General features: G+C 43.4%; 2 protein-coding genes across 2 annotated transcripts; one reads left to right on the forward strand and one right to left on the reverse strand.

Moving 5' to 3' along the window:
• Nucleotides 1-54: 54 nt before the first annotated feature.
• LOC103643318 (protein ALP1-like) lies at nucleotides 55-1,671 on the reverse strand. Its single transcript, XM_008666471.4, has 2 exons — nucleotides 1,399-1,671; nucleotides 55-1,320 (listed from the first exon to the last, which is right to left on the reverse strand). Exons 1-2 carry the CDS (start codon nucleotides 1,644-1,646, stop codon nucleotides 279-281), a joined length of 1,290 nt encoding a protein of 429 aa, XP_008664693.1. The 5' UTR covers nucleotides 1,647-1,671; the 3' UTR covers nucleotides 55-278.
• Nucleotides 1,672-2,334: 663 nt separating this feature from the next.
• Nucleotides 2,335-13,777, forward strand: LOC100274157 (Transducin/WD40 repeat-like superfamily protein). Its single transcript, NM_001148535.2, has 10 exons — nucleotides 2,335-2,510; nucleotides 2,633-2,818; nucleotides 2,943-3,110; nucleotides 7,227-7,313; nucleotides 12,139-12,273; nucleotides 12,370-12,474; nucleotides 12,566-12,657; nucleotides 12,740-12,845; nucleotides 12,926-13,012; nucleotides 13,115-13,777. The coding sequence occupies exons 2-10, from the start codon at nucleotides 2,678-2,680 to the stop codon at nucleotides 13,526-13,528; spliced, it is 1,335 nt and encodes a 444-aa protein (NP_001142007.2). The 5' UTR covers nucleotides 2,335-2,510; nucleotides 2,633-2,677; the 3' UTR covers nucleotides 13,529-13,777.
• The last annotated feature ends 590 nt before the right edge of the window (nucleotides 13,778-14,367 follow it).

The raw sequence follows: 14,367 nt of genomic DNA on the forward strand, positions 1-14,367 counted from the left end.
TCATGAAGTGTGAGCTTGGTGTAGTTTTTGTGTAGCATTTGTACACACATGTGGTTGCATGACAGTAGTACTCGTTCTTATTTATTTGAAACAGCAGCATCAAGTAGAACAGACATGACACTACTACACTAGGACACTCAGACACACATTACAGACACTTGACACATGAAGTAGAACAGACATGACACTGACACAGACAGTAGAACAATGACAAGTCAACTAAGACAGTTCGACAGTAGATTTAAGAACAGCCATGACACAACTTGTTTCATTGCGTCCTATGCAACTCCGGATCCATGGCGCGCCCAGTGATGGTGTATCAGATCAACCTGAAGCTGAATATATTTGTTGCGGTCTTTCAGTTGGTTGTACCTTTGATTGACGAAGTCGTTGCGCTCTTCCATTGAACCTTGAGTGGTGTCTGCCAGCACTCCGATGTTTTCAAAGGTTGTGTTCAAAGACAATGGACCTTCGTCTTCTACTATCATGTTGTGCAATATTATGCATGTTTTCATGATGTCCCCAATGTGTTCAGGACTCCAACCGTATGCAGGTCCACGGACCACACCCCATCTCTTCTGGAGTACACCGAAAGCTCGTTCTATATCTTTTCGAGCAGACTCTTGAATTGTTGCAAAGTGTTGGGTTCTAACGTCGTAGGGGTTACGGATTGTCTTCACAAATGCGGGCCAGTCTGGGTAAATCCCGTCTGCTAGGTAATATCCCATATTGTACGTGTGCCCATTCACAGTGAATGAAACGGGTGGTGTGTCACCGCTAAGATGCCTTTCGAAAAGGTTTGAACGATGAAGAACATTTATGTCGTTGCAACTACCTGGCAGACCAAAATATGCATGCCATATCCACAAGTCATACGACGCAACAGCTTCCAAGATCATGGTAGGATGTTTACCACGCCCTGTAAACATCCCCTTCCATGAACTTGGGCGGTTACGCCACTCCCAATGCATGCAATCAACACTACCAAGCATACCAGGAAACCCACGTGACTCGCCAACTTGGAGAAGGCGTGCGATATCTTCTGCATTTGGTGCACGAAGATAGTACGGAGCAAACGCGGTTTGGACGGCCGTGCAAAAGTGTTTCAATGCCTCATGAGCAGTAGATTCGCCAATACGCACGTATTCGTCAACGGCATCAGCTGGAATACCGTAAGCAAGGATTCGAACAGCAGCAACAACTTTCTGTAGAGCAGAAAGACCCATCTCACCCGCACAATTTGGACGTTGAATAAAATAAGGATCCACTTGTTGCACAGCATCAACAAGGCGCTCAAAGACATGGCGACGCATGCGGAACCTACCATAGAATTCATGTGTCATAATAGGGGTCGTAGAGTTTTGTACATGGTAAAAAGAATGTGTTAATTGTAAATACCTCCTACGAAATTGAGCATCCGTGTACACGGGGTTGGCTCCAAAGTAGTCCGCTCGGATTCTTGCATCGCCGCTCATGTGATCACGATGAATCCTAACACGCCCTGGAATCGAACCACCATGACGACGCTCATTGCGTGCACGTCGCCTCCTATTGACCATGTGCCTCGCCAACTGCAACTCTTCTTCTTCCTCTTCCATTTCTTCCATCAAGCGCACAAGAAAATTGTTTTCTAAGTAGGGATTCATGGTAGTCGAGTTTGTAAAGGCAAGGTTGAGTGAAGTATGGAAGGGTCACTTGGTATTTATAGAGGAAGTACGCTTCGGATAGAAGACAAGCGCTTGTCGTGCAAGGGAAGCAAGGCTATGGCTTCTCGAAGAAGAGTACTGGCTTACGGTGCAAGATTGTCCATTTTAAAACTTATTTTGGCAACAATATTATAGTATGTGGCGCGTTACCCACAACAATTACACAACAACAAAACAATCAATGTAATTATTATTGATATTTCGAATTTATTGCTTTAAAAATTAATAAATACAATTTTTTCGGATCATTTGTATAGTGTCAAATGAGAACAAAACAAAGAAAAATGAAAAAGAAATGGAAAATGTGAATCTGTTAACACTGTAGCTATAGGGGATGGAATTTAGAGGACGCTGCTGGAGACGGAGAATATATAGAGGACAGAATCTTTTAGAGTGTTCTGTAAAGGACAGAGAATATTCCTTTAGGGGACGAAATTTAGGGGATGCTGCTGGAGACAGTCTTATCCAGTACGCCCTCACCATCACCAACTCACCATCACCAACGCACGCGAGGCAGCCGCTGGCGCGCTGGGCCCGCCTGTTCCCCGAGGCCCGGTCTGTCGTGCGTTCCCATCCACCCGCTCCGGAGTCCGGACACGCGCTCCGCACCCAGGCGCAAGGGTGGTTTGGTTGGCCTCCGCCCCCGCGTCGCCTCGTCTCTGGGCCTGCTCGCCTCATTGCCCCCCGTGCTGCCTACGCTTTTGCCAGCGCGCGCCCCACCACCACCGGAAAAGAAATTCCCCAATTCTACTCCACCCGGCGCGCTCTCCCCACGCGCATCCGGATCCGTCCGCTCTGATCGAGGTATGGCCTCTCGAATCCGCGTTAGATTCGTCCCCTGTCTCTTCATCCGAACCCGCGTGCTGAATTTTTCGTTTCTACCGGGTAAATTTGGGGTGGTTGGTTGGGTGATTTTGCATAAGAAGTGAGTTGATCTGGACTCTGTGCCTGCCTGTGAGGGCGAGGAGGGCATGGACGAGTTCGAGCTGGAGGACAACCTCGAGTTCATCCTCCAGAGCATCCAGGAGCTGATGGAGGACCCGGGGGACAACAACGCCTTCGGAGACGCCAACCAGAACGAGCTCTTCGCCAGCATCGTTAACTACGACCAGGTCTGCTATCGATGTTTCTTCCGTGTGGTGGTTTCATCCGGGGATCGCTGTTTTGTCGGGGATGAAATTTTGATCCCCTCTCCTCGTTTTTTTCCTGAGGAATGTGTTATTGATTGTCTTGCAGGAGAACATGCTGCCCGACGTGTCTGCAGCGGACGTTGCTGCAGGGAAGGACATTCAGGGGATCCCGTGGGAGAAGATGCTCTTCGGGAGGGATAAGTACCGGGAGATGAAGATGAAGAACTACAGAAATTACCAGAATCTAAGTTACGCACGGGAGGATGCTTTGCAGGTACTCAACACTTGGTCATTTCATATTTCCCCCAATCGATGTCCACTCAAATTCTATTTTTAACAGTAGAATGTTCAACTCACTTATGCCCAATACTCCTAGGTTGCTTCCACATAGTCATGAGTCTGTGGTAAGGTACAGTCGTGGATATATATACTGTGTATGGCATCATGCTTGGTTTTTACATGCGAAACATTGAAAACTTTAGGAATATTGATATTTTTCTGAATTGTATTTTTTTGATAATGGTCCTGAATCGCACTTGTGTTGCCTTTTCATGTGAATCACAAGCCAAGCTATGATAATCAAATGTCTTATGTAAACAAATTTGTTCGACATATCTAACCTAGATATTTAATTGCCTCAACATTTTAGTGGTATATTTTGTTGACGTATTCCCTTCCCAACATGGCATTTAACACTACATTATATTGTTTATTTATGTATGTGGAATGAGATAGACGTGGCATTGAAGGCCTCTTTTTTTAATAGGGTTCTGGATTCTTAAATCTATGTTTCTGAATCCTTTTCTGCCTATAAATTTCTTGGGTGAAACAGAATCATTAATTTGGATAGTTTGGTAGGTTCAGATGACAGTGAATTTCTAGTGCGTTAATAAAATCACATTTGAGTGATTTCCACAGAAATTGGCTGCAACTAAATTCCAGTCGTGACTTTGTTATCTATATTTTGCAGTTACCCTGACACCAATGTTTATTCGTTTGGATATTTGGTACTCTGTCAATATAACCATAAACATGGCAGCTTTGTTTTAGAATTCTGGCCCAATCATTACTTCTAACTTATTCATATGATAGTTGTGGTACAAGAGTGAATGTGCGACCTACATTGACTCCTAATACTAATTACATTGACAATCAGTTACTACATGCAAACTGTTGGTTCAAATCTGTGATCTTGTTTGTTAAGAAAATTTACAAGATGATATTTGTAATGATTCAGTAGCCGGCAAATACTTGGTCAGGAAAAACTATCGAAAGGTGGAGATCATGGGATTAGGAAGGATATGAATGAAAAGTTTAGTATGGTCAGAACTCTGAAGCTTGCACTGATTTGCCCAAAGATGGGGTAGAATACACATTTATAATCGAATACAAAAGTCTATATAATGATCACCAAATTAGGACGAATGACATGTCAGAGAGCATATCCGTTGTTATCCAGTTCTGAGATTAAGTGTATCTATCCGTCTATAATTATGCAGGATCTGCTTTGTTATCACTTTTAGATGCATATTGTTTTGTTTCGGTTGGCAAAAAACTCTTGAAAACATAATTACCACCACTACTTATCACTATACTGCCGATTTCATGTCTAAACCAAAAAAACACTACCATTGCTATAGTTCATGGGGTTGATTGTCATGCTTAGCTATGGAATTTTACTCAGTTTTTTTGGTCCTTTCTTTCTTTTTTTTCTTCTCTGTGGGCAGCAGAAGGCATGGATGAACTTTAGGTAAGGTGGGTTTGGTTTGGGTGCATGTGCTCATGCTGCTCATTGATGGAGATGGGTGCTAGCTTTTCATATCTATTATGGTTCAAGGTGGTGGTTTGTTGGGGGCATACCATAGTTTCAAAGGCGTCGCCTAAGCGTCTAGGTGCCCAAACATAGCTAGGCATCCCCGTCGCCTAGCTAAGAACCAGCAAGAGGGTGCGGAAGGGGAAGGGGAGAAGCTGAATCGGAGCGGCGGCGGCCGCCGAATCGGGCAAGCGGCGGCTCGAATCAGGCTGGCGGTGGCCAAATCAGGGTGGCGGTGGCCGGAATCAGGGCGGCGGTGGCCGAAATCGGTGGCGGAGGCGGTAGAACTGGGGTGGAGGCGGCAAATCAAGGGCGACTGTGTCGGTATCAGGCGTGGCAGTGGCGGAATCAGGCGTGGCAGCGGCTGGGTCGGAGGGAGAGGCTGCATTGAGGGGTAGAGAGAGGGAAACAAATGGGAGTATATGGGCTGGCTATGGTGGGCTGGGCCTCCTACCTCTTCCTTCTCTTTTTCCTTTTCCTTTTTCCTTTTTCTTTCCTTTTATGCTGCTGTTTGGTTGGTTCTCATATTGCTAAGGCGTCGCCTTGCTCACCTTAGGCGTCGCTTAGGTGTCCAGGCGGTGGTACAACGCCTTGTCTCGCCTTACCGCTTTAAGAACCATGGGGCATACATTATGATCCAAAATCGATGGGTTGAGGTTGTGTGAACTTTTTTAGTTGACCTAGTCTAAGTTGTACAAATTATTAAATTCTAGAAATGCTACTTGGATGTCAAAGACCATCAATTATTACTTCTATCTGAGAGAATATTTGGTTGGCTAATTGATTGTCAATCTTGATTAGTTAGTATCCACTTTCACTACAGTCTGGAATGGCAAATCTCTTAACATGTTAACATAAAAAGATTTCAAATTGTATTCCTTGTTGTCACTGGCTTATAGTTACTTAGAGCAACACCAATAGTTCTCTAAAAAAGCTCCCTAAATTCACAGTTAGCAAGCTGCTAAATAGTTATTGGGAGTAAAAACTAGTTTGGTCTCCAATAGTTATTAATATTGAGTAGTTCAATTTTGAATCTAGCTTTGGCGGACCCATTTTCTTTTTTCTCGAGTTACATGCGCTAGTGAAGGATCAGATCAAGACTCTGTCTCCCTAACAGCCTGCCTCTTCTTAGCGGCAGCCTGAGCGCTGGCAGTCTGCAACAACTCCATCAAACGTAACAAGTTGGAACTAATCACAACTCCATCCAACGTCTCCTAGGAGCTACTAATCAGGTTAGCACCTTGTACCTATCTGCTACATCCAACAACGTAGGAGGCGAACCTTGAGCCGGCGCGTCGGACTTGGTAGGGCGGCACACCTAGCTTGGCGGCAGGATCGAGTGCCAAGGAGTTCAACCGCCGCGCGGAGGAGAAGGCTTGGTCGTCTAGCGCGTCAGAGCTGCCTTGGTGGTGGGGTCGTGGCGGAGGGGTAGGCTTGATCCCATCAGACCTAGCTAGCGGCAGGGTCGAGGGCAGAGGACATCAGGGGCGGATGAGAAGGCCGGTCAGCACGACCTGTGGGGGAGAGGCGGTCCAGCGACGGAGAAGCTTGTATCACGCGTGTCGGACCTGGTTGCCTCGCTGCCTGGAAAATGAGAAAAAAGAGCACACCGGACTTAGCTACCTCACTGCGCAGGAAAGGAAAAAATGAGCACGTGGTGTGAAGAAATCGGCGCCAACTGTGTTTGTGGAGAGCCTATCGAGTTGCCAAATATAGAAACCAAATGGGGTTGGATATAAAGTAACTAAATTTAGGATGTCTATTTGAAGAACTATTGGAGAAACATTTTTCTGTTCACTTCTTAAATTTAAGATTTAGGGAGTTGTTTAGAGAACTATGGGAGTTGCCCTTAATGCACCAAACACGTAAGAGGGGTCATAATCCCTCCCTGACATTAATGCTCCATTTCAAGAAGTAGAAAGGGCCAGGTAGTAAGAAATAAGAATGGGATCTTTACTGCAGTGTTAATCAACTATTTCATGTCACATAATAATGGGCCAAATGTTTTAGTTGAATTAGCTATTTTGCATGGACCAAGGATAACAGTCACCATTTTCTTGTTGTGAATATTTTGAAATTTAATAATTCTTTGGGTACTGCTAGTTCACCAGTTGTTTGAGGTCAACCTACTTAAATCATTACGCGAGAGCCGCCCAGGTCATTATGAAAGTGTTACCTATTTGTGTTTGGGAGATTTTTTTTCTCTTGTCAGAGGTCCCATCTTTCAGTTACATACGTAGTATTCTCTGTTTACATAGTGTTCAGTATTTGTACAGCGGAAGAAACAGTTCAAGCCAGATCACTAGGTGGAAACAAGTGCACTGACTCCTGGTTATTAAATTGGTAGACTGGTTGCCATGATTTTTTATTTATTTACAGCTAGTGGTCACATGGTCATCAAATGGACAGACAGATTTACTGTTCTAGGTTTCATCTGTTCACCCAAAATGATTTATGCTGAACCTCGTACATGCATTCTCAGTCTCATTGTCATTCAATGCAGCACTGTTCAGTCCTATTGATATGTAACTTCTCCAGATCCTTACTATTTGTTTTGTTTCTTTCTTGATCTCTCAGGAGTGCAAACAAGTGACGAAGGATAGTCCTTACTATGATTTCCACTACAACACAAGGCGTGCTCGGCCATCAATTGTACATTTTCAGGTCTGATTTTCCTCTGTTGCATTACAATACAGTTTTTGAGCAAAGTTATTATAAAGCATGTTGTTTATAGGTTTGTTTGGTTTTAGGCTATCCTATTGCTGGCTTGGCATAAGTCATTTTTATTTATTTTGGGGTTCCCAAAACCGGAGAAGTTCTTGATAAGTTCATCGTAAGTCCAATCCATGCGAGAAAGTACTCAAGAGAACAGAATCAAAATTTATAAGCTCATACACAGATTGAGAACTTAGGTCTCTAAGCAAGTAGCTGTTCCAGTTCTACCTACTTGTAACTGACCAAGGAATAATAATATTTGATGGAAATAAGTGTGTACCAAAGTGCATGTGTATGTTTGATGTTGCAAAATATACAGGCTGATATCACAAGTTGTCATACAAAAAAATATTCCTTTACGTTTAGCAGTATTGATGTTTAGGGCATGTTTGGCATGGCTCTGGAGTAAAACTCCAAGGAGGAGCTGACTAGAGCTAGGGGTGACAATGGGTCCTAAATTTTACACTATAAAATTTAAGGATCAGATTAGGATTGGGCTATATTTCTATTCATTTTTGAAATAGAAATAATTTAGGGCCCTAACAAATTGTGAAGAAGCATTTGGATCACGATCCATTACCACCCCTAACCAGAGCCTACCAAACACCCTAATTCCAGAGTTGTAAACTTCATGAGTTTTTAGAACTGTAGTACAAATTTTTGGAGTACCTCTTTTGCTGCTCAGAAATCTTAAAAAAGCAACCTAGATATGGAGTTTGGAGTTATTTACCTGCCAGTACCACTGGTTATGAGAAATCAATCTAATTCTGGAGCAGAGCTGTTCCACCCAAAGTTTTGGAGTAGAGCTATTTTAGAGTGGAGCAGAGACATTGCCAAACACACCCTTATAATCATAGACTTTTATGTTGTCTACAATCCCTTTTCCTTTATCACACTTCAGTAATTTTAGCTTTTTTACAGGTGATAAACAAACTTTCAAGCAGTAATGTCTTTGAAAAATGATCTTAGTAAGAATTACACAGTCCTTAGGTCATCACAATGGGGTAAAGGGTTTGTGATTAGACAATAGACATGCAAACGGCATGAGCCACGCTGTCAGCCCGCTGGGGAGGCCTGCACTGCCAGCTTGCACTAGCCCGCCTGCCATGCTGCAATCCTGCAATGGGTTTACACGACTAACCCGCGTAAGCCCGTGGCGCTGCTCGAATCCGCACCAAAGCTATTAAGCTATGCTGTGTACACTGCATCAAAGCTCCATCGCTGACATGGCTAAATCAAGTGAGACCTGCACCTGTTTGCCGAAGGATCGCAGCAGAGTGCCAGGGTCAGCAGGAATGCAGTGGATGGCCATGGACACGAAGGCGGGATTGCGGGTGCCGCACAAGACACAAAAACAACACGGCAGAAAACAGCCCACCGCCCGTGCCCTCTTACAAGAAGCGCGCGCGGATGCGGACAGGCTACCTGCTGCCGTGCCTAGTGGCGAAGCTAGAGCCAATTTGAGGGCGTGCATTTGCCTTGTGGGTGCAAAGGATTTATTATTGGGGTTCATATATAGTGAAATTTTAACTAAATCTATAGATTTTGCAATTTTGGGGGTGCATTTGCACCCCCCTAAGACCAATGTAGCTTCGCCCCTCCGTGCTGTTTGCAGCTCTATTTGTGGTCACTGATAATTTATATGGCCATTTTTGTAATGTGATTTTTGGTTGCGGTTTTAGAAGATATAGAAGTGGAAGGGAAGTAGAGAGCTATATTCTTGTTTTAATCTCATGGATAAGTAAAACAGCTTTCACGAAAATAGTTTTACCTAGATTGCCAACCTTGCCTTGATACTCAATAATGAGGATAACTTAAAATTACTTTGTCGGATACTGATCATTTTGAGGTTAAACCTAATACAGGAAATATTTTGTATGTATGGAAAGGGAGTTACAATATTGAACTACTGATGTTGGTGATTTTGCTTGAAGTTAGAACCGAAATTTGTTGGCCATGGAAAGATCATTTCTAGTTATTCTTATGTTAATTAGGAGCATACAAGCAAGCTTTTCCTAGAACGGTCCTGAAATTAGCTTAATGAAATAAGTTTGATACTTCACGGATTTCCATTGTTGATGAGATATTAATTAACGAGGAATTGAAGATCTTAATGAACACAAAGAATTTAAGTGCACTTATCATATTCATATGCACATTAGTATACTGCTGCCGATATCACATATTATGAGACTTTTCTTTTGTCTTATGCATTGTCTTCACTACTCCAATTTTTTATATATGACGTTGGCTAGTTCAAATTTGAACTGCGAAAGGGCCTCTAGCGTAATGGTTAAGGCTTCCGAGTAGCACCTCCAGGTCCCGAGTTTGATCCCCCTCGGAGGTGAATTTCTGGCTTGGTTAAAAAAATACCCTGTTGTGCCCCGCCCGCTCCCGGTTTACGTCCTGCGTGCCACCCTCCGACTGGGCCATTGTAGAGTGACGAGCCGCTATTGATGGGGGGCAGGGTTTGGAGATTTTCTCGTCCGGGACCATTTTCGGTCTCTTCTTAATATAATACCGGGAGGGCGGTCTTTCCCTCCTCGGCCGAGTTTTCTTAGTTCAAATTTGAACTAACCAACGTCATATATAAAAAATCGGAGGAGTACTTAGCAGATTTATGGTTCTAAACATATATGCTAAAAGGGTTTTTCTGTATAGTTGGCCAAACTATTTGCATGTTTAGGAGGTTTTTGCTTCTGTATGAGATTTCCTAATCCTTGTAGTGTTATATGGTGGGCTTTGGACAAACATAAAGTTCCAACGAAGTACTTTGGACTCGTTAAGGACATGTACAACAATGTTGTGACTAGTGTTTGAACTTTGAACAAGCGAGGGGATAAATACGACTTCTTGATTAGAATACGACTATATCAAGGATCAACTTAGAGCCTTATATTTTTTTTTGTCTTGGTGATGGATAAGGTCACATGGGATATACAAGGAGATATCTTTTGGTGTATGTTTTTTTTCTGACGATGTAGTGCTAGTTGATGAAATTTGGGCATGAGTAAGTAGGAAACTAAGTTGTGGCGAGAGACTCTAGAATCCAGGGTTTTAGACTCAGTAGAACTAAAACAAAATATATGAGATATGGTTTTGGCACTACTACATATGAGGAAGGAAATGTTAGAGGTCAAGTAGTGCCTAGGAAGGACACTTTTAAGTATTTAGGATCAATACCACAGAGCACAGAGAGACGAGATATTGATGAAGGTATTAGCCATATAATCAAAGTAGGGTGGATGAAGTTGCATCAATCATCTAGTGTTCAATATGAAAAGAGGGTACCATAGAAGTTAAAAGGCAAGTTTTATAGGACGATGATTAAAATTGTTTTGTTGCATGGTGCAGAATGTTGGCCTACAAAAAGACGACATGTTCTGATACGTGCCGAGTTATATTCGGTACTAGGGTGGCCCGATCTTCACGGCAGTAGGTTGATAAATAGGATGATTGGCTATAAAGGTAACGAGAATAACAAGGTAAATTTGCTGAAGAACAACGGGTGACTGGCTTTATACCTAATCAAGGTCGGATGTGACCAAGCGACTGGGGGAGACACCGAAACTGAGTAGACTTCGACTCGATCTCCAAATGACCGCATAACCACAACTAGAACTAATCCACACAATACAAGGCAGCCGTACTGGAACCCGCAAAGCACGAACCCGTGGATCCCAGATGAATCTCTTCACAAGCCCAGGGAGAACAAGGAAGAACAAGGGTAGAGTAAGCACTCAGCAGCTCGGCTGCATAAATCACTTGGATTATCAAAGGTTTCGTTGTCACAGTAGGTCTTACCGTCATCCACATATTTATCCAAGTGATTTATGCAACCGAGCTGCTGAGTGCTTACTCTACCCCTGTTCTTCCTGGACTTATGAAGAGATCCATCTGGGATCCACTGGTTCGTGCTTTGTGGGTTCTAGTATGGCTGCCTCACATTGTGTAGATGAGCTCCTGTTGTGGTTCTGTGGTCGTTTGGAGATCGAGTCGAAGTCTACTCGGTTTCGATGTTTCTCTCCTCGTCGCTTGGTCACATCTGACCTTGATCAGGTATAAAGTCAGTTACCCGCTGTTCTTCAGCAAATTTACCTTATTATTCCCGTTATAGCCAATAATCCTACTTATCGACCTACTGCCGTGAAGATTGGGCCATCCTAGTACCGAATATAACTCGTCATGTATCATGTTCAATAGATAAGTGTTGTGGAAATACGCATGTTGCATTAGTTTTGTGGCCATACAAGAAGGGATAAATCCAGAATGATGATATACATGATAGGTTAGGGGAGCACTAATTGAAGAAAAGCTTGTCTAACATCCATTGATATGGTTTGGATATGTCTAGGACTTCCGAGGCGCCAGTGCGTAGTCAGTTCCTAAGGCGTGATAGCAATGGGATGAAGGAAAGAGGAAGACCAAAGTTGATATAGGAAGAGGTGGTAAAAGAAGACTTGAATGGATGGAATATATCCAAGGATTTAGCTTTGAATAGGAGTGCATAGAAAACAGCTATCCATATTTCCTAACCTTGACTTGTGGGTTATGTTGGGTTTTTAACTCTAGCCTACCCCAACTTGTTTGGGACTAAAAGGCTTTGTTGTTGTTGATGATGATGCAAGGGGTGTTGTAGCATTTGTGTAAGGGGATATGAAGAGCTCTTTTAATTCAAGTTTATATTACAGCTTGTTGCACACACTGAAAGATCAGAAGAGCCAATCCACATATCACCTTCTCAATGAATTTTGCATGATGTGTTGTTTCGCAGCTACGGAACCTAGTGTGGGCAACCACGAAACATGATGTTTATACAATGCATGATCAATCAGTGACACACTGGTCCTCACTGGAGCAGACAAGCACTGAGCTAATCAATGCCGATGATTGCATCGTCCCAAAACAGGTATATAACCTTTTATATTTTCTGGCGTTAAATATTTCTGTGCAGGTTCATATTCTTTTGGGTTTGGTCTCAAAGTATTCATTTTTGTTGTTGCAGAGGGGCCATGGTTCACAGTCAGTGGCAATGGTTCAGGTCACAACAATGGCCGTGGATAGTAATTTATTGGTAGTTGGTGGCTTTCAAGGGGAGATTATATGCAAGGTATTTTTACTGTGCAAATATTCTCCTACTTTGGTCTGTAGTAACTCATGACAGATAGTAAATCTGACATTTTTTGTTTTTTTTTTTCTAGCGTTTGGATGATGAGGGGGTTGTTTACAGCACAAGGGTTACAGATGATGAAAATGCAATCACTAACTCTTTAGAGATGTATCAGGATCCGAGGTAAGATTCAATGCTTTTCTGAGTCAGATATCTTGTACATTTTGACTTGAGTTAACAGTTTGATTATGAATGTATATTTCAGCGGATCTAGAAGGTTGGTGGCTGCTAACAATGACTGCTCCATCAGGATTTTTGACACCGAGTACTTTGACCTCCTCAAGCACTATGTCTTCCCTTGGTCCGTGAATGTAAGTAGGCTGGCCCTTAACTGTTTTATGCCCTGTAGTTTCATCCTCTTATTTGGCTGCTAAGTTTTCTTCTCCAACAGAGTGTTTCTGTGAGCCCGAATGGGAAACTCTTTGCTGTCCTGGGAGATCATGAGGATGGTTGTGTGGTGGATCCCAAGTGTGGCAAGGTAAGTGAATGGATTTTCTTTTCTTCTATTACTTTTGCAGGGCACATGGCTATATCAGTATGTTGTTGGTCCTAATATTCAACACACACATATATTGTGTAGGCAATTGGCTCTCTCAGGGGTCACTTGGATTACTCATTTGCATCTGCATGGCATCCTGATGGCAATATCGTGGCAACTGGGAGTCAAGACACTACATGCAGGCTATGGGACATCAGGAACCTATCCCAATCAGTAGCTGTGCTTGGTGGAAGGATGGGCTCAATTCGGTGTGTGAAGTTCTCTTCAGACGGGCGCTTCCTTGCAACAGCAGAGCCCGTAGATTTTGTCCACATGTACGATGCTTATGCGGACTACAGCAGATCTCACGAGATTGACTTGTTTGGCGAGATTGGAGGTTTAGCATTCAGCCCTGACACCGAGGCCTTCTATGTGGGCCTTGCGGACCAGACGTACGGAGGCATGATCGAGTTCAGCAAGAGGCACCAACATCATTACTTGAACTCCTTGTGGTGATAACCACTTGAGCGGAAATTTGGTCGCACAGCTGTTGGACCCCATTGTTGCATTGTGTGCTCCAGAGGAGTGCATGGTCCTACAGAGGAGGATCTCATGAGTGCATGCAGAAGTGTATAAAATTCTGGGGGGTTTCTTTCCCTGTTGCTAGTAATCTGGGTTTTGTCGCTCGACTCGTGGAACTGAAGGCGGTAGCATATGTATAGCCTTTCTGTTTCTCGACACCTAACAATGTACATAGTTTGTGTCAGGATATTATCTCCCCATTCACCGTCTGCCTGACATGTAGTAGTAGGTTGGAGTTTTATGGCTTCCGAATCGGGAGCCCTGCATGAGTCCCAGCATTGCTGTCTGCGGCAACTACTGGTCGGCACCTTGTACGTCGCTGTATCAGCAGTTGTATCAGCACATTGTTGGTCCTTACGCTGCAGTTGCAGCATCAGCACCAGCAGTGGTTGGTGGTTGATTGTCCAGTGACCAATGTGTAGGAGAGGAAATGTGACAGGCGTCCTACAGGTTACGCAGGTCGTTTTCTTGGCGAAAGTTGGGGCTAAAAGCTGAAGTAGCTACTAGCTAAAAATCGATACGCAGTTCGTTTTCTCGCGAAATTCGGACTAATTTAGACTAATTTTTAGTCTCAAATAGTACTATCTAGTCAATTATTGCTATTTCAGTTTTTAGCTCCGACTAGTACTGCTTACTGGTATTGGGTTTCTCCTTCCTAAAAGCATCAGTACCACTTCCTCTTTCTAAAAGTATCCGGGTTCGCCACCATTACTTCCTCTGCACAATCAAGTCTATTCTCCTTCTCCCTGTAAGTAGCAACACAACTTATTTTC

This window comes from Zea mays, chromosome 1 (genome assembly GCF_902167145.1).
Source record: "Zea mays cultivar B73 chromosome 1, Zm-B73-REFERENCE-NAM-5.0, whole genome shotgun sequence".
NCBI lineage: Eukaryota > Viridiplantae > Streptophyta > Magnoliopsida > Poales > Poaceae > Zea > Zea mays.